The 20,332-nt window shown below is 41.1% G+C and overlaps 1 protein-coding gene across 1 annotated transcript in view; it reads left to right on the forward strand.

Moving 5' to 3' along the window:
• The window catches only part of CABCOCO1 (ciliary associated calcium binding coiled-coil 1), a 297,442-nt gene that overhangs the window by 82,948 nt on the left and 194,162 nt on the right, over positions 1-20,332 (forward strand). Inside the window, exon 3 of the mRNA XM_078642685.1 lies at positions 17,677-17,846. Within this exon, the coding sequence (XP_078498811.1) occupies positions 17,677-17,846 (170 nt within the window). The remainder of the gene's footprint in view (positions 1-17,676; positions 17,847-20,332) is intronic.

Here is a 20,332-nt window from a genome sequence, read left to right on the forward strand (position 1 = left end):
CATTGCAACACATAGCGACATGTCTCCTCGCACAGTCGAAGGCCTGTCCCAAAGGCAAACGGGTCAACGTCAGTTGCCTACTGCTATATTTGTCTGTTAAATGGTTGTTAATGAGGGGAAATATTTGCTCATGCAGTGGTACCATCTGGAAAAATAGCAAAATAATGAAGAAATACTATCTCAAAATGTTGCGCATTACGTGGTATAATTTGCCTTTTCATGACGCATAATTTGGAAACCCTGATGCATGATTCTAGTGGTCCTGGAGATAGGCGAAGGATGGTGAAATACTGACGTCGGGACGTGCTTGTCTTTCTATTTACCGCAGCATTCCGAGTACATCAAAAAACATTGTGAAACCTCCGTGAATAGCAAAGCCTCAGTATCTTAACTTTATCAGAACATGTTGTTGCCTAGTGGTGCTGATGCAGAACACAGAGAACTAATGTTTCCAAATAAATATATATATTTTAAAGTGTATATCCTGGGCATGTTAGTCTCTCTCCTAATGGCACTGTACTTTCCTGTCTGGGGAAGCATTCTGGTAGATGGTAGCAACTGGCACTGCTGCCTTACGGGCCCCATCTGATAGCTAAGTTATCATGAAATCTGGATGCGCCGCCCATAAAATATTTACGAAGAAGGCAGGATGACTGCCTGCTTCGCACTGCAGTCCTCCTGCCGCTGCTCTGGTTACACTACGTACCCCTAGCCGGAGCTCGTGGACAGCTTCAGTTTCAAAACCCAGGCGTAGAATATTTTCTCTGAAGTGGCGAAAGAAAGGGCCACTCCGCGCAGTGGTAACATCTGAAAACGAGTAAGCAAATGGAAGTACCTGCTCAAAGTACAATGTTTGAACCAGCACTATAATAGGGTCTATGGAAAACAATCGATTTCATTCCCTACTTTGCCCGAACATCATAATTTAGGGGTGCAGGTGAATAAAATAATGAAGCCAGTTTTCACCTTTTCCTTTACACAGAATTAGTTGCGCTGACTGCCTCCAAAGAACACTTGACACCACAGGCCCCTGTGCGCAATCCCATGAGCCCGATAGCCTCTCCTTCAGTGCGAAGCAGAGGCTCGGGGGCTCTCAGTCTCACCGTCTGTCGCGTGCTGAGGGGAGCTTGAGAGACTGCGCAGGAGCCTTTCTGACACCCCTGACTCCGAGACGGATCAGATCAGAATCTATCAAAGGAAGGGGAACTCTCACATTAGGGAGCACCTTCACATCACAAAGTCGGTCATATTAGGAGGACCGTCTACATTATGGATGGAAACCTCACTTTAAGGGGACCGCTCATTTGGAAGGATGACAGGTATTAGAGCATCTTTCACAAGGGGTATCCCGGCAGCGGCAAGCGGGACTGAAGGCGATCTCGAAAGTGATCGCTATGGAAACAAGCGGCAGGGAAAGCGATCGCTTTCACTTTCACGATCGCTTAAAAAACAGGCGGCAGGGAAAGCGTTTGCTTTCACTTCCACTTGAAAAACAAAGAAGCCCGCGAGTAGTGCGCGTGCACCACTGCGAGCCATGTGCTTTCAATTATCGCGGCCATGTCTGAGCACGATAATTGAAACCACATGGCCTATTGATGTCTATTACCCGCACCAATGGCGTAATAGACACCAATAGGCCATGGGTGGAGCAATGCACCCGCCTTTGGCCAATTGATGATATGATAAAATTATTTATATAGCGCACGTACACCAACGGTTTCTTGGCGCTTCAAGGACAGGCTGAAAACACAGCAGCGCGGTAAAGACAGTTAATTGTATGCTTGGGAAAAGAGCCAGGTCTTAAGAGCCCTCCTGAATTGGGGATAGGAAGAGATTAGACGGAGATCTGGGGGGAGTGAGTTCCAGAGGAGTGGGGCCTGTGAGGAAAATCTCAGGCCACCATGTTTCCTACGTCTAAAGATACAAGTAGACAACAGGTTTGAGCATGAGGATCGTAGGACCCGGGAGGGAACATAACAGTGGATAAGAGAGGCAATAAAGGCCGGGTCTTGCGAGGAAAGGGCCTTGTGAATCAAGCAACCAAGTTTAAAGAAGCTGCGCTGGGCCACAGGGAGCCAATGAAGGCTCCTGAGGAGAGGTTTAGTGTGACTAGATTTAGGCTGGCCATGAATGAGTCTAGCCGCTTGATTCTGAATGAGTTGGAGTTGATGAGTTTGGTAGGCCGGTATTCCAACGTACAATGCGTTCGCATAGTCAATCGGGGATATGACCAATCCCAGAGTGACTTGGACAAGGGTGTTTTGAGAAAGAAGTCTGCTAATTTTCCTAATGCGGCGTAGGTGGAAAAAGCAGACTGAAACCACTGATTTAATTTGGGCCCTCATAGAAAGATCTTTGCTGATGAGAACTCCGAGGCTCTTCACAGAGTTGACAGGGGAAGGTGGACAGCCCAGGGAGCGTGGTCAAAAATTGGAGTTCCAATGGTTTCCTGTGGGCCCTGTCAAGACCAGTTCGGTCTTATCAGGATTAAGCTTGAGCTGATTCGCGCTCATCCAACTACTGATAAAGGTCATAGTGGATTGAACGTTCTGTATGGAGGAAGGGGAAGAATCAATGTTAAAGATGAGCTGGAGGTCATCAGCATAATTAAAGATGACTACTGATCTTTTCTGAAGCTCTGAGATCAAAGGAAAAATGTACAGGTTAATTGCGTGCAGTCTTTTACAAAAGGATGCACGCAAAGGCCAATCGGGTACAGCAAAAGGAAAAGCACACGCACAAGTGTGTGCCATTCCTCGGTCAGCTAGATTTCAGGTACTAAATGTCTTGCGCTGCGCGGGTAGTGCTGCGCACTGTAACGCTAGGCGCGAGACCTAATAAATAAGTGAAAAAGTGTGAAATCTCCCTGAGAAGCAGGTGCAAGCAATTTCCGTAGGAAAAGCAGTTCGCCAAGGGTCAATAATATCAAGCATTGAGCTATAGCTATGTACAGTTTCAAGAGTTTTTCGTTTTACCTGTTTTTTGAGTTGGATGAGGAATTGATCTTGGGGCTCATTAACAAGTTGAAATCCCCCCCCCCCCACAATCAAATCTACCGGGACTTGGCTTAATGATTGAAAAAGTTCCTCATATGGGAAGGGATTGACCTCTACTGGGGCATATAAACTAGTAAGTGTTAAAGGCTGATGATCTACATTACAGGTGACCCAGCACCATCTACCACTTTGATCACTTGCAAAATTAACCACCTCAGCCTGAAATTGTTTACTAAGAAATATCGCCGTCCCCCTATGTGCTACTGAGGATGCGGAAAAACCCCTATAGGCTGCCCAGGATCTAAACATTGCAAAATCTGAGATTTTCCCGGATAGGATATGGGTCTTTTATAATAGAATGGCAGAGGAATTCTCTGTTTTAATGCAGGCCTCAATGGCCCGAATTTTCCTCTTGTTATTAAGACCAAACACATTAAACAAAAACCACTTTAAGTATTTCATTATTTCCCATTATGTGGACAGACCAAATTTCTGAATGTCTGCAATCTCAAATGACATCCTTTTTACAAACTCAGAAAAAGGCCTCCAACCTGAATCTAGCTGAGAGGACAAGACCCCCCTTTTTTTCTTTCCCATAACAATGAGCGGATGAATGTAAACTTAAATATGGATTTTATTTTTTCCCCCATTCTCCCTTTCCACCCCTGTGACCCATGTCGCCCGAGCAGATGACCGCCCCTGCTCGGAACCAGACAACCTATACCACCCACCCACCCTTTTACTGGCACAATGACTTGGTGCTTAGTGCAGCTAAACAACCCTCCCCCACCTTCCCCTATCATTCCCTTCCTGAATGAAAAAAGCAATATTTTAACAGCATTATAACAGCATGAGAATATTTTGTAAAAGAGGGAAAAAAGACACACAAAAAAGCCAACCTAGAATACACAATAATACACAATACTACTCCTCTGTGGACAAGTGATTCTTTGCTTTCCAAAAATAAAAAATAGAAAAAGGGGTTACCCCAAACCTCCTAGCTGAAATCTACTTTAGTGCCATCAGGGTTTCTCCATAGAGATCTGTTGTAATAAGTCCTGTGCATCTGGCACACTGCAGAAGATGTGAAATGTACCCTTAACTAACACCTTCAGCTTACTCTGCTGAGCTATCAGCTTGGGCCCCTTGTGCCTTAAACAAGTGCAACAGTTTGACAAATTCTTTCTGCCTTTTTGCTGACATGTCTGATAAGATACGGCATAGAGGCACTTCTGCCAAGGAAAACTGTCTTTGTTTAATGGCTCTTGATAAGATCTGTTCCTTGACCCTAAAGTCCCCGAAGTTGACCAAGATAGTCCGTGGAAATTTTGCATTAGGTGGGAGGTGTGTCAGAACAGGATGGGCGCTCATTAGAGTCAGATCGCCATCAAATTCCGCTATGACATTTTTCTTGATAAATGAGTCAATCCATTACAGCGTCTGCTGACCCTCAATGCCCTCCGGGATGCCCAGGATTAGAAGATTTGAGCGCCTGGAATGGTTCTCTAACTCCTCCAATTTAAATTCAAGCTGGTTCTCTGGGACTGAACGGTGGCAACTTTGAGGTTCATAGATGACACTTGATCCTCCAATTGAGAAATCCTGGTCTCGGCCTCTGAGAGCCGTACCGGGATCTGAGCCATAGTTTCCTCAATCTTTATCAATCGGACGTGGATTGCTGCGATCTCAGCAGATTGGGAGGTTTTTAACTTACAAATTTCTTCAAGAATTAAATTAAGAAGACTCTTCGTGTCCCATTGCATAGAAAAGGAGCTACTGCCTAGAGGAGGATTACTCTGATTTACCTTAGGCGTAACCTCTGAGTCAACCTGCACAGGATCCTTTGGTAAAGTCAAAATGGACTCTTCAAGGGCCGCCTGCGTAGTGTAATCCATGGGCCTTCCTGCAACTGGTGGATTTAACATGCCTAAGGATGGAAGGGAGGGGAGGGGCAGATGACTACCAGTCTCGGAGTTTACAGTTTCTGGGCCGGAATCCAAAGAATTATGCACGAAAAGAAGATTGTTCCTTTCCGTCTCCTGCTCTACTTCGACCAAGGACCCTCCCTGTTTAGCCTTAAAAAAAAGGATACTTTATAACTTCTGTAGAAACCCCCACTTCCCGCCCGGTGTCAAAGTTCCTTTAGTCAAAACAGCAGAGATTGGTGAATCCGCCCTTGAGGGTGCCAACTCACTAGGGCTGATGGAGGAGTCCAGATCCGCCAGAACTACTTCGCGGTGGTCTTGTTTAGTAGCCTCAGCGGATGCCATCTCCTCAAATTCTGATAGAAGAGGAAGGACTTTTCTGAATGCTGCTGCGTGACTGTGCCACAGCCTGACCTACTTGATTTTTTGCTTTTTGACCCAGATTCGGAGACTCAGACTGCCGATCCCTTTAGCTCCTTATTAAGTTTTCGCTTAGTGTACTGCTCGTGACGCCACTCTGCCAGTCGCTGACCAAACTTGCTGTCCAATTTACTTAAGGAACTTTATGGGGCCTTCCCAGCGACCCTCAACCAAGGTAAGGAGAAAAGCTTCACTTACCCCCTCTTGGTGAGAAACCTGGAGTTCCCGGAAAACGATTTCCAATCCTCATGCCCAAGGTGTGCAGCGCCTGCAACAAACAGCACCCGCGAAATCAGACCAAAACCAAATGTCCCTAGGGCAGGGTGAGTCCTTGCAGCCAGACAGCCCCAAAGTCTTCACTTTTCAGCTGCACTGCTGGCTCCACATGCAGAACTAGCCTAGGAGCACGAAAACAAAAAAATAATAATAAACGGGACGCCCAGAGAGGAGAAAAATTACAAATCCTCTCATTCTCCAACCAAATTGCAGGCCACCGGTTGCTGGGAGTCAGCCTGATCGCCGAGGAGACAAAGAAGCCGGTTTCCAAAGCACCCGGTTTCCAAAGCACCCTGGCTCCAGGACTAGGGGTGAGTGGAATTTGCGGAATTGCGTTACGCAAATCTCCGCGAAACGGTAAGAAATCTCCGCAAACAAGCATAAATTCTGCGAACACGCAGAATTGCTTGTTCGCGATGCTTTTTTCCTGTTCGCAATCGCTGTTTGCGTGCTCGAGGGGAAATATCTCGCGAACACGCATTTTGAGAACGCAAACAGGGCAAACAATTTCGTGAAATCGCAGAACGCAGAATTTTAGGCAATTTCACGTTCCCCGCGGAACGCGAAATTTCCCAAATTCTGCAAACGGAACGGAATTTGCCACCCAGGCCTATCCAGGACATCGATTTTGTCGGAGGCAGCGGTGGTTGCAGCTTCGCGGATCCTCTGCAGTAGCTGGCGTCTGACGTCATCACTCCAAGGGGACCACTTTTAATAAGTGTTAATTGTCAGATGAATTTTTATTAACTTATTTTTACGAATAAATCTAAGCACTTTGAGTTTGTCTAATACTTGGAAAGACTTTAAAGCTACTTTACAATATTGAACCTTTGCTTATTCTTGGTCATTATACAAGGATAGACAATCACAATTAACGCAGATACAGACCAACATTGGATTAGCAGCATTCCAGTTATTAAGTACAGAATCAACTAAAGATAAATTGAGATGGGAAAATCACATCAAACATTAAAAGATTTTTACAAAAGAGAACAGATAATAAATAACAGAACTACAGACCAACATGCCTATGAGGAGGATGAACATATTGATACAATATTAGCTTCTGCCGCAAAGGTCTAAACTAATCTCAATTTTATGATGTTCATTACAGATCCTGTTACTCAATAACTAATCTATGGTCAACAAGCATTGGCACATTTGTTTTAGCGATGATTAGACACTCTATCAAGCAGATAGTAAAGAGGCCAAAACTCACATTTTACAATATTTGGATCATCTACCCACAATATCATTCAAGAAACCTCAAATGTCAATTAAACCTATTTCAGAATCTGCATTGCTGCTTGAGCCATCTAGTCATAACAATGAGTAGGCAAGCAGCAATGATGCTCTTCCTGTACCATTTTTTAAACAGTTTGTATCACAATTCAAAAAAGTGTTCTGTATATTTAATAATGAAATAATAGTGGAAAGTCCTTTTCATAATTAATTTTTTGAGGCAAAGTTTATTAGCTTGCTAAGAAAAAGGCAACATTCCCACAGAAACAGAGGCATTTAGAGTGATAAGCCTCTTTAAAACAGATCATAAATTATTTGCCTGAGTTCTAGCCAATCACCTCACTAAGGTCACTTAGGATGTGATACACAGAGACCTAAATGTTTTTTAACAGGTAGATAGATAATGGCAAATACAAACTATTTGATTGAAGCTATCGATTACCTTGCCTCTAACCTTTACAAAACAACCCTAATTATGGTTGACACCAAAAAGGGCATTTTATTTAGTGTGATTTTATTTTTTATTTTTAAAGCACAAACTATTGCCCAAAGGCATCTAGGCTCTAATAGCCTGATAGTAGAGGTGCTTGGCCAAAAAAAGGAGTTACATATAAATCCTATAACGTATTACAGATGAATACCTATAGAGAAAAAAGCCATATTTTGAGGTCCTTCCTGAATAGGAGCAGCTCTGAGGAATTTTTAAAATGTGCAGGAAGGGTGTTCCACAATTTAGCTGTAGAGGTAATAAAACGTCTGCATCCCCAGTTTGATAACCAAAATCTAGGAACCTCAACAAGGTTGACGGTGGAGGAGCAAAAAGTTCTAGATAGAGCATGCCAGTGGAACCAATGTTTTAAGTACTCTGATCCAGAGTTCTGCAAGACCCTGAAAGCATTACACAAGGCTTTCAAATCTATACCTTTCTTCACAGGGAGCTAGTGGTGGGAGACAAGTGCTTGTTTGGCAGACTGATGCCTGGGAATCCCTACCAAAAGTCGAAACATGGAATTCTGAAAAACATGTAACTTACCAAGAAGTCCTTTCTGCAGACTGACAAATAGGGCATTGCAATAGTCTAATTTACAAAGGATAAGTGCACAGACCACTGTTTTTTGAAACATTGTTAGGTATAAATGGGAAGACTTTCCTGAGCATTTTTAGGGTGTAAAAAATGGAGGAAGTGGTGGCATTAACCAGGTGCTTAAGGATAGAGCCATATCGAAGATTATTCCCAGATTTATTTGCTGTTGTGAAAATTGTTGGGAGCATGCCAAGTTCTTAGGGCCACCAATTAGGGTCTTGAGAATTAGTTGTTTGGGAATAAAAGAAGGACAAGGTCTTAACCAATGCCGGGCAGTACTCCCACATCCACACACTGATATGTTGCTTACAGTTATGAAAACTGGCTGCTGTATCCTGAATGTTACTGGTTCCTGAGATGACGATCTGGGTGTCATCTGCATAGGACGACATAGCAAAGCTAAAAGACTTAATGAGTCTTGCCAGGCGGGGTAACATATAAGTAAAAAATAGTAGGGCTGAGTGAAGAACCTTGAGGAACACCACACGGTATGCTAAAGGGAAGTGAAGCAAATTTGCCAGGTTAAATTGATTGCTCTCATTCCAGTAGGAAAGATTTCAGAAGAGAGAGAGCTACATGTCTGATTCCTAACATGTGGCAACAGTCAGTTAATAAGCTATGGTTTTCCATATCGAAAGCTGCAGAGAGATCTAATAAAATGAAAGGAGCGTTACCTCCTTTATTGACTTTGCATCTGATCTCCTCAGTGGTGGTGATCAGAGCCAGCTCTGTACTGTGCTTACTCCTTAAACCGTACTGAGTCGAGTCCAAAAAGTGATTTTAATTGATGAAAATCCTGAAGACCTGGATAATCTCTTCATAGCTGCTTCTTGCGGCCCTTTGCAATAGGTTGCTTTTTGCAGTGTGCTTTTTCAGTACTATGCACTATGCACTGTATAAATCCTTTAACATAGCATAACATAACATAACATGCCTGGGAGACTTAATTTATTATTTTAGAAAGACATATTTTGCCTGTGGAATTCAAACCCATTTTAATTACATTATCAAACATCCAGCAACTATCATAATCAGTTTATTGCAGGTTGGCAAAGTAACTGTTACTAGGAAAACCCAGCAAGATTCCCATTCTCTACAGGCCTTTTTGCTTATTTATCAAATCTTTAGCGATTACAATTTGTACTGACAATACTATTTTTGCATCCCTCACCAGCACAGCCAAACTAACGTTATTAGCTGATGGTTTGATTTCATATTTAAAAGCAAACTATGAAAATATTGAATATACATAACACATTTGACCAACACTATCTTTTTTTACAAATCATTGGCTATAAGAAGATTCATAACAAAACCAAAGTGATGATATTGAATGCTTCTAGAAAATAGCTCCTTCCTCATCTAGGGGCAAATTATGATTCTCATCATTCAGTCAGATATTTCTATCACTGCCTACTATAACAATCTGTCTGTATTAAATTACTTAACAATGGTGGTTAATAACAAAGATATTTTAAAGGTGAAAGTTGACTTCCTCTGACGATTATAGGTTGAGTTGCTCAAATCAAAATGTCAATTCAGACCGCCTTCATTTTTTTATTTTCTAATTTTTCCTGTGAAATAGTAAACCACAAAATATTTTTTGACTCTTTACATAAACTAATGTCTACATTTGGAGGAAAAGGTCAAAGACCTCAAATTAAACTATGTAAAATTCAGCTTGGTATTCAGAATGGTGGTCTGTCTCTCAGAATCTTAGCCTTTATTATTTATCCCCTCTGGACAATTTCATAATGCTTTTGCATAGCAATATCCTGTCTACCCAGACTAAAGTTTTCAGCAATGCCATGATGAATATAATGCTTAAAAATTCTCCTAAATATCCCTAAAAACATATGTACAACTTTGCAGATGATTGGATTCAGAAAGAACGTTTCTTTGCTTAATAAAGTATACATTAAATAAATGCGTGTCTCACCCTACAACAGTGTAGGAGTATTTTAAAAGTGGGAAGATGCCAGCTTTCAACTGGTTTCAGATTTTTTTGTCTGCCAAGATGGTTAAACCCTGGGAGGCAATTCAGAACTGCTTTTACAAAAATTATTTTGGATGTTATATTACTTTCCAAAAGATAAGAGGCTTCTTAAAACCCTTCTTAGACAAAGCCTGACATTATCGCCATGAAATAGCTAAAGTAGTTTTCGAGAGTCCTCTCCTAGGTATAGGCAAATGAGCTCATACCCTTGCACAGGTTAATCAGGAAGCTGTGATTACTGAGCTTGTTAGCAGGATCAGCTTTAGGGTGGTGCCATCAGTGCCACCGCACTGAGTGCTGACTTCATGGGGCACTCTTGTCTCATATATAGTGGATTTAAAAGCACCTGCTGCCTCGTTCCTTGCCTTCAATAAGTTTCAGGCAACAATAAAAATGTCAAGAAAACGCTGGGGAATATTGGACCTGCTGGCGATCTATCTAGTTTTGTCTAGTGGGAGTTTTGACTCATAAGAAAGCACAGAGGATTAATATGCCTGCTACAAAGCATGTGAACCCTGCTGATCACAGAAGTACATATAATATAAATAGTTCAGTGGGTTACAGCTTTTGTTAAAGAGTTCCTTTTATTGCTTGCAATTTATAAATTAAAATCCTAATATAGAAAAATGATCTATTAACTGACATCAAAGAGTCGCATGGATACTGCAAGGTATTAGTGAAATCGTTGAATTCTCCCCCAGTCTTTGATTATCCTAAAGTTGCCAAAAGGGTTATTTTAGGTAGAAATCAATTCTTATTAGTAAAGACAACCCCCAACCGTGGTGGTATATTTTGAATTCAGTCAGGCAGTCAGTCAGTCAGTCAGTCAAAATACTTTATTTCGGCTTTACAGCCATAAAAGCACAATAAAACATACATACATCAGATGGGTTACAAAAAATAGGGGGAAGGCAAAAGGGCAAGATAAAATATATCATCAAGAGCCTGAATCAATAATATACGAGAATAGATTACATCAGTGGCAGCCATAACACATGATAAGTAACTACCCGAACCCCCCAAGATTCGGAAGCATAAGCAGGAGAAACCCAGGGCACAATTAATATACAATATATAAGGACAATAAACAACACTAAGACTTCATATACATATTCAATTTGACTACATAGTAAAAAAATAAATTAGGGGACGGGGCTAAAAACTTACATTACTAAGCAATAAAATAAACATAATTATTAGCATCTCATTCACTACAGTGTTACATGGCAGCAAAAAGGAGTGTGAAAAAGTAGTGCAAACAGCAACATCAATTGTTACCCTGCTCTTTAACGTTTAGGATTCCTCTATGGGTACACCACATTGCAAAGAGGAATTTTGAGGTCGTGACTACAAAAAGTGGTGAGGTTTCGTATTTAAGTAGCCTAAAAACCTCATTGTAAATCCTTAGCCCTAGATTTCTACACAAATGGTAGACCCACTTCGATCTAGACCTATGGTAAGCTGGACAGAAGAGTATTACATGAAGTTCTATCTCTTCCGCTGCAGCACATCCAGGGCAAAGATATTGGTCTGAACCCTTCCATTTCTCTGTAAATGCACCTAATGGAAGGGTTCCAAATCTGAATGAATGAATGTTTGTTTAGCCGTAAGAGGTTGAATGTTATCCAAGGTCTTTTCCAGTTTATACTGCTGCTTGACATCAAGAAACCTTGATATCAAGGAGCAAGAGATCGTGCTCTTAACTAAGTAGGCAAGTTTAAATTCCTTCATAGCTGTGACTAGGGCATTTTTTGGGATACAGGGACAAGAGTCCTCTGGGTTCAACCATAGATTACCATAGCCTAGGGAAAAGCACAAACCCCTAACATAGGACAACCATGGTAAATTTATGGCCCCCAATTTACACATTACTTCCCTCAATTCCTCCCTATAATTGATTAGTTCTGGCGTACTCCAAATGCGGCGCCAGAAAAGGAGGGGACGAGAGGAGATGAGGTCAGATATGGGGCCGATGCCAAGGTCTATCCTAAGCGGTGTTAGGGGCGTGCTCTTAGGCAGCCCTAGCAACTGTTTGGCAAAGGTGCTCTCAGTTACCTGCAGTGGATGGGATGAACAGTGTCCCCAAAGTTCAGCACCGTAGAGAGATGCTCCCCTTGCTTGTATTTTATAAATTTCTGCCGGAGGGCCTAGCACTTTTCGAGAGTATTTTTTGTACACTTTAAGAATGCCTCCCAAGGACTGAGTTAACTTCAGATTAGCCTTCATTATCTGGAATCTCCAATCCATTTTATCATTCAACGAGATACCTAGATAATCGAAGGTGGTGACTCTCTCGCAAGGTCTTCCGTACATTCTGGGGTGAGGGCAATTAGTTGTTTTAGCGCGGAAGACCATGTATTTGTTTTTTTTATATTAATCTCCAAATTCTTTTTCCTTCAGTATGAACTGAACTCATCCAAGACGCGCTGCATCCCCATAGGTGATCTAGAGAGGAGCAGCGTGTCGTCAGCAAACATCAGAGCTGGTATTTTCCTGTTTGCTAACCTTGGAGAGTCTATATCCTTTACGGCCAAGAGAGTATCTATTAGGCAGTTCAGGAAGTGAGAGAAAAGAGTTGGGGCCAGCATGCACCCCTGCCTGACCCCTTACTCCACCGGAATTCAGAATTTGTGCTTCTCCAGATCAAGCACTCTTAAACTATACCCAGTATGAATGACAATTGACTCCTACAGCTCGTAGTCTTCTTTCTTATGTAAAACTTCCTATAAACTGATTTACACATGTGTGATTCATCGTCTCTGCATTATGGAAAGTGCTACGACACCCTACACTGGTATGGGTAGCTCTAAAAAACAAAAGAAACGCATGTGAGAGGGTGGTTATGGAGACTTGAGGGTCACTGTTAAAGGGTGGTAAGTGAGGGAAATAATGAAGAAGGAGGTCTATTGGGGAGTGCCAACAAACATATTCACACTGGGCCCCACCAGTGCTAAAACCGGCTCTGCTTGTTAGTAAATGGGAAAAAAATTCCAGAATGGAATTAACTTACAAAATGTGGAAGAAAAATATCCCAGTTCAGCAGTGAATCCTTTTGAGGGGCCAATTTTTGGCGAATTAATTTTATGTTAAATGGACATATATTTATACACCTAAGATGCTACACGAGTTTTACCCAAACATCCCATCACGTTGTTTTCGGTGTGAAAATGATTCTGTTGGCAACTGGTGGCATATAATAGGATGTTGTCCCAAGCTCATGATTTTCAAACTATAAGCTTACAAATAAGGTAAGAGTACCATATCAAACCAGATCCTTATATAATTCTGCAAGATGCTTCACTGCATCTACCAGGTTTAGAGCATCAAAAAAGAAGATTTATATTTACAGCTTTTCCTGTTGCATTCTCATTCATTACGCACCGAGAGAGACCTTCATTAGTACCATTTTTAGTGACAGTGAGAAAAAGAGGAACAAATCTATAAGGTTATGTTGTATGAATAAATGTATGCATTAAAACGGAATATTATTCAAAGATTTTGAAATGTTTGCAGATTTGTTCCAGAATGAATTAATAGAATTGTATTCATGCTGCTAAATAATAATATAATTTAAACTTATTTTTTATTTTTCTATAAACTATTAATAGAATTTACATATTTTTCTATTCAAATAAAAATGTATACAAAATATTCCATCTCATAACATAACCATATTCCCACCCATATTCCCTTCCATAGAGGGTGTGCACATATTAAGATTTATGCCATGAGAGTCCCCTCCCTTTGGTAAGATGCTTTTCTCCCTGATAAAGCAGTTTTATTTAAGATTAGCTGCATGTCCTTCACAGCAATACATCAAAGACATATATTCCCAGTGCAGATTTTGTGCAGTAATGCACATTTTATATATGCATACATTAAGTAAGCACCAGTGTCGGATGCTTCAATCAATGGCATACATGTCTTGACTTTTTAAGCATTGGATTTCTATTTCAGGTTTTCTAGAGAATGAACATCTTGCCCATGTTTATGCATTGCTGGTAATGTGTATCATTGTTCATACGTATCACTGATTTGATAAACATGCATTCTTGGATAGGTGATGTGCTTTGTGTATGGGATTGGGCATGGACCCATGTGGTGGCACTGAGTGTAAAATGTCTGTTTCCCAACCAAGGTCCACATGCATGAAGCCTTTTTGAGTTGTCAAATGGGCCGATTCGCAGAATCTGCCCTTTTGTGAACTCAAAAAAAGCTTTTCACATACATCAAACCCAAATTGCGATTCGGTAACCCGTTACCGAATCGCAACTTGGGTTTTGCGATTTGGTATGAGGAAGCGGCATGTTTAAGGCGTGCCTTCCTAATACCGAATCGCATCAGTATGTATGAATGTTTTGGGACCGAAATGCAGTCGCAAAACATTCGCATTTTACCACCTAATTCAAGAATGTGATAACGCATTCGGAAATGGGAAGGGGTTCACAAGGGACCCCCTCCCATTTGTGATTGTTTGTAAAAGCATTTTTCAAGAGCATGTAGTGGTCCCACTACCACTGCCTGCTCTTAAAAAATGAAAGGAAAACTTTTCATGTTTCTTTTTGTAAGGCATCCTGTGTTCCTTTAAGGAAGATGGGCTGCTTTACAGAAAACAGACATGGTGATCTGCTGACCTCAGCAGGCCACTATCCCTGTGATTTTTGCGATTTCTTAGGGGTTGCAAATTGCGATCTATCTCATTAATATTAATGAGGTAGGTCAGTTTGAGACCCACTACGACTCAGTATTTGAAACTCATGGAGTTTCATACATTGGAAATTGTGATTACCTAATTGGAATTCTCAGAAAATCGCAATTAGGTCATCACAATTTCCAATATAAATGTTGTGTGAGACATTAATATATTCATTTCTTTGTCCTTGGTATTTTATAATGAATTATTTTGTATCCTAAGGATTTAGCCTGGCATAATTTATGCAGACCAGTGTAAAATACGTGTTTTGATGAGATACGTTTTCGGATATTTTGAAACAATCCTATTAAAATTTGGGAATGGAAAATAATAAGAACATTAGTAGGTTAGGAGCTTTTTTCAGACTTGAGAGGGTCGTAAGTCTAGATTTCTCCTTGGTTACTTAGCCACATAATAACACACCCCATACTGTTAACTATTGTTAATTACACTAAACTGCCTTCTTTTTCCTTTCCTTATTATCTTTCCCTAATAAAGGTTGAACGTAGGCAACACAGTTTAACTCTATCTGCCATGTACTTAAGGCTGCTATTTAATGATTTACACATTTTTGGAACATCTGCTGTTAAGAAGATATATTTTTTTACACAGGTGATCATTTTACTTGTGATTTTGAAATGAGCAAAACTTAATATCTTTATATAGCTTTGTGGTATCTAAATACATTGACGTTTTTTGTAACAGTGGTATTTCTAAATTGCAGTGGTTTAGACTGTAACTTGTGGACTAATTTAACTCCTCAAGAGACCCTTAGAGTTGAAAGGTAGAGATTGACTCACTTAGTCTAACATTTTGTGTGAAATTCACACTTGCATGGAATTCACAAAGGATTCTAAGAGCACTTCTGGAAATTCGTCGCTGACACACAGAATTACTTAAATGTGTTTCTATTTAAATATATGGCAGTGTACAGGCATAAATTACCATACGTGGAAATGAAACGCTGATGTGTATTTGCACTCTTTTTTTCTCTTCTAAATAGAGAGCTAATTTTTCCAAGAGAAATCCTCTTCCACTAGATTCTAGCATATTTAGGCTGTTTTCTACCTTTTTACACCTTGATAAACGATTTACTCTTGCCCTTGTCAGAAGTAAAGCTTTGATTATTTTTCATTTGTAAATCAAAATGGTGGAAACAGATCAAATTGAACAAGTGCTGCTTCAATGAAAGTAATTAAGAAAAGCTGATGATTGGCAGTAAAGATATTCTTAACAACTATGGGCCTGATTATGATGTTGATGAGTCCGACACCGACTGCACGTCGGTGTTGAACCCAATGACATCTGACATGGCGGTCCGTCCACCACATTATGATGCAGTGGGCAGATGCAGGGTCAAGTAGCTTGTCGGTGTGACGGAAAGACAACGTAATCCCTTAATGATGGCAGCTCCATCAGCGGGATTGTGATATGGTTTCCGACAGCCATTCCATGTTGGCCTGTCCAACATGGAATGGTTAGAGCCATCCTAAACATCCCTGCACTGTGTGTGACAAGCAACATGAGGTGCATGCCACACAGTGCAGGGTTTTTCAAAAATATCCATTGTTCAATGGACGCTTGTGCTGCGGGCCTTTTCCGCAAGTCGTACAAGCTTCCATTGAACAATGGATATTTGCGACTGACCTTTAGGCGGTCACATCGTAATACTTAGGGCAGAACCGCTGACTTAAGATCAGGCATTTCCAGTATGTTACGGTGTCTGGCGGACTGAGGTCCGCCCGATATCGTAATAAGGCCCAATGATTTTTGTTCCCTGAATATGTTGTGGCAATTGTTGATGCATGCGCCATAGCATGCGCAGCAACTAGGCTATTTCTTAACATCCCGAAGTATCAGTCGGCCAGGGAAGAGATTCGAGCCTTCCACTGGCTCCCCATCAGGCAGCGCCTTTCCTTCAAGGTCCTGAATATAGCATATAAGGCTATGCATAGCAAAGGCTCATCACATTTACAAACCATGGGCCATATGTATCAACAAATAGCGATTTTTAAGGAATCGCTATTTAGAAATCGCAAAATGGTATGTATGTAGGAAATCGCTTCTTTTTAGCGATTCCTTAACATTCCTAAATTGCTATTAGCAAACTGCTAATCGCAAATTTCCCATTCATTTCTATGGGCCAGGAGGCCCATAGGAATGAAGGGGAAATTTGCGATTAGCAATTAGCTAATCGCAAATTGCGAATATTTTCAAGGGTGCAGGGGTGTCACAAGAAAACCCTGCTGCACCCCTGAAAATGACATGTGTGGGCATATGGCGCACATACATGCCCTAAGGGCATGTATGAGCGTCATATGGCACCTTTGGGTTTTTAAAATTTGCTTTTTGAAAAGAATTCGCAACTTACCACCAACTAGAAGTTGGTGGTAATTTGCGAATCCTTATGGGCATTTTTGGAATTATTTTTCTTTGATACATTGCATTTAAGGAATCGCAAAATTTGCGTTTCCTTAAGTGCAATCGCAAAATAAGGAATGGCAAATTTAGCGATTCCTTATTTTGCTGCAAAAATGTTTCATACATACCATTTAGCAAATTAGCATTCGCAAAGGCCGAAATTCTGCTAATTTCGGCCTTTGCGAATGGTAATTTGCTTGATACATATGACCCCATGTTTCAATGGTACAATTTGGGGAGGACCTTGAGATTTTCCTCACAGAAAAAACTGTTTTATCTTAGATTTCACAGATCCAGATGCGGCGGTCGGTCCTTTTCTGTGGCAGCCACCAAATTTTGGAACTCCTTGCCCCCCTCCATCTCCAAGGCGGAATCTCTTCGGTCATGAGGAAACTTCTGAAAACCTGGCAATTTGGTTCTTAGCTGGATGGAGGCATTTCTTTCTCCTCCCCCGTCTGTGCAGTGCCTTGACACCCTCGGGTATAAGTGCACTTTATAAATATTATCCTAACCTATCCTATCCTAGTTACACATTTAACAATTGCAGAGACATGTTTTAAATCATCGAACTCAATGTAAATTTGAGAAACAAACTGTTCTAATATTTAACTTTTTTCCTTTAGAATACTGGAAGAATTCATGAAATTTAAGGAACCGCTGTATAATTTGTATGAAGCAGTACTGCTGGATTACTATGTCTCGGGATTCTGGTGGGCCAAGGACATGAAGTTTGCTCCCCCACAGCTATGTGGTTTCATGAACCTATTGCATTCCTTGATGACAAACCTGGAAAGTAAGTAATTCAACAAAATACAAATGCACCTGTGGCCCAAATATGGTACAGGTGTATTGATGTATATATGAATAAATTACTTGGTCTAAAAGCATGCATTTGTTTTGTGTGACAATTAGCTTCCTTTTTCTTAGATTGGTTCAAATAATGTTTCTTTCAAGATATTGACTTTAAGGGCATATTTTGTTTACTCATCATTACAGTCAGAAAAAAGTCTCTCTATCCCAACAGTTAATGGGGTTGGATCGTCCCTTGGGGGGATTCTTGGCTTTACACCTACACACACACTCTCTGTACACCTAGAGTAGGGTTCGCATAGTAAGAGTAAGCTACATTACTGTCTTGTTTATATTCCTTCATTTATACAATTGTTTTGCACCATGGTAGAGCTATATATCGACTGTACGCTCTTTGTGCTTGTAATCATGTGTATTTGCTTCTGTCTATTAATCATTGTAGCACATGTACTTTATGCCAGAATAATGCTAGTTCAATAAATATTTTTGAAAATGTCCTACTGTGTTTTCTTTGTATCTTTCTCTGATAATAAGTAAGCACGAGTGACTGAGCGAAAGGTTCTCTACTGTTTCCATGATTCCTGAGGAATGAGCGTTGTCATGTTCAGTGGTTGCCAGAAACCATTCACTCCCTGGTAGGTTAGGGGGGCTTACGGTGACACTGTGAGCTAGCTGGTCTATAGGGCAGCATATCCTGCGGGTGTGACTGGAATCAGTCTTGACACCAAGCTCTTAGTTTATGTTGTCTGAACAATGTACACATCATAGGGATTGGTAGAAACTTCATGACATGGGGCCACCAGTGTTGGTTAGGCTCCTATTTAGGGGTCAAACCTGAGTAGTTCAGTTGTGCTTTCTCAGAGACCCCTACTCACAATTTAACCTGAGACGTCTGTAGTGAGAAGGGAAACAAATCTGTCTCAGTTGAGTAGGCCTACTCTATGTATTGGCTGAAAGTTAATCAAGGTTAGAGGATTAAAGGTTCCCATGCTGTGCACACCACATCTCTATAACAATTTGACTAAATACTACTGCTTTAACAATGGCCAAACAACTGGATGGGGACATTGGGGAACAGTTAGTTGAACTAAATATTTCAGAAAACTGCAGAGGCAGTCCCCTTGAAATTACTACAGCATGGCCTCCCAGCAACAGGTGGAGATGTTACCTTTGTGGTTGAGGCACAGGAAGCATTCAGGACAGAGGTTTTCTATTCTTAGGTTAAATTCCTGCCTGCAGATACACACACAAGGTTATTCATGAATGTGTTGAAGATGAACCACCTGATGAGTATTTTCCATATCTGGGCTTATAAGTCCCATTAACATACCAAGAGCACATTAATTGGTTAAAGGCTCGCTACCCCATACAACAGAATATGTGAGACCCGGTCCGCTCAGCAGAGACAGAGTCGTGGCTGGTCTTAGCATCATACACAAGGCATCCAGACGTTACTGCCTTAACTTTACAGAGCACTAGTAAAAATTTGCAGAAATCTTACTCAATATCTAATGAGAACATAGACAGTTCAACCTGTGGGGGGTGCTCAGGCTACACAACCACACATAGCTAAATCAGGTATTACCCAGAAAATAAAAAGCATCATAGGAAAAGTTCCCACCAGCCAGGAGAAAATCCTGTTCTGGATAGCACGAAAAACAGCACAGCTTGAATCTGTTTTTCTCCATACAGTCCCACAGGAAAAACACAGAATGCTGACAATTTGCTTGCTGGTGGGGATGGCTCCCCAGTTAGAGGATTGCGCCACTTGGGGTACAGTCTTTGCTGCTGTATACACCAGAACACATGGTGCCCCTTCAATAGCAGTCATACCAGATGTACTGAAACAGATTCAGAATGAGTTCGGGTCAGAGTCGGCCTTAGATCTGGGAATGAAACTGATGGGCAATTTTGCCCAGGTATCTACCATTAGAGGGGAAGCAGCAGCAATGGACATATGCCAACGCCTGAGGAAATTCACTCCCACACAGTAGGAGCGTGAATAACATAAGATTTTTGAAGATACATATGCCTCTCTAGGCAGAGATAATCTGGGAGCCAAACCTGGGAAACCAATAGTAAAGAGTAGCTCTGAAAGAGATGACTCTAAGCAAGCACCCGATTCTTCAAAGACGAAATGGGATAATAAACAAAATAATAAACAAAACAAAACACAGTCACTGGGTGGGTCTCATGAACAGGAACACACCGACCTGAGATATAACTTGCGAAACCGTGACAATATCATCTTGTTCCTTTCAGGATGCATCCAAAAAGCATTCGGATAGAGAAGGACGACCACCGAACAGATTGGAAGAGCTAGTGAAGCGGAAAAGGGAGACATATCGAAATTTGAATTACATCATGAACAAGAAAGTAAAACAAAGACTTCAAAACATTAATTTAAAAAAAGAAGGTAGCCAGGATTAAAATTCGAAATGCCTAGGCTACTGATGACTCTGTTACGGA

This window comes from Lissotriton helveticus, chromosome 5_1, assembly GCF_964261635.1.
Source record: "Lissotriton helveticus chromosome 5_1, aLisHel1.1, whole genome shotgun sequence".
NCBI classification, from domain to species: Eukaryota; Metazoa; Chordata; class Amphibia; order Caudata; family Salamandridae; genus Lissotriton; species Lissotriton helveticus.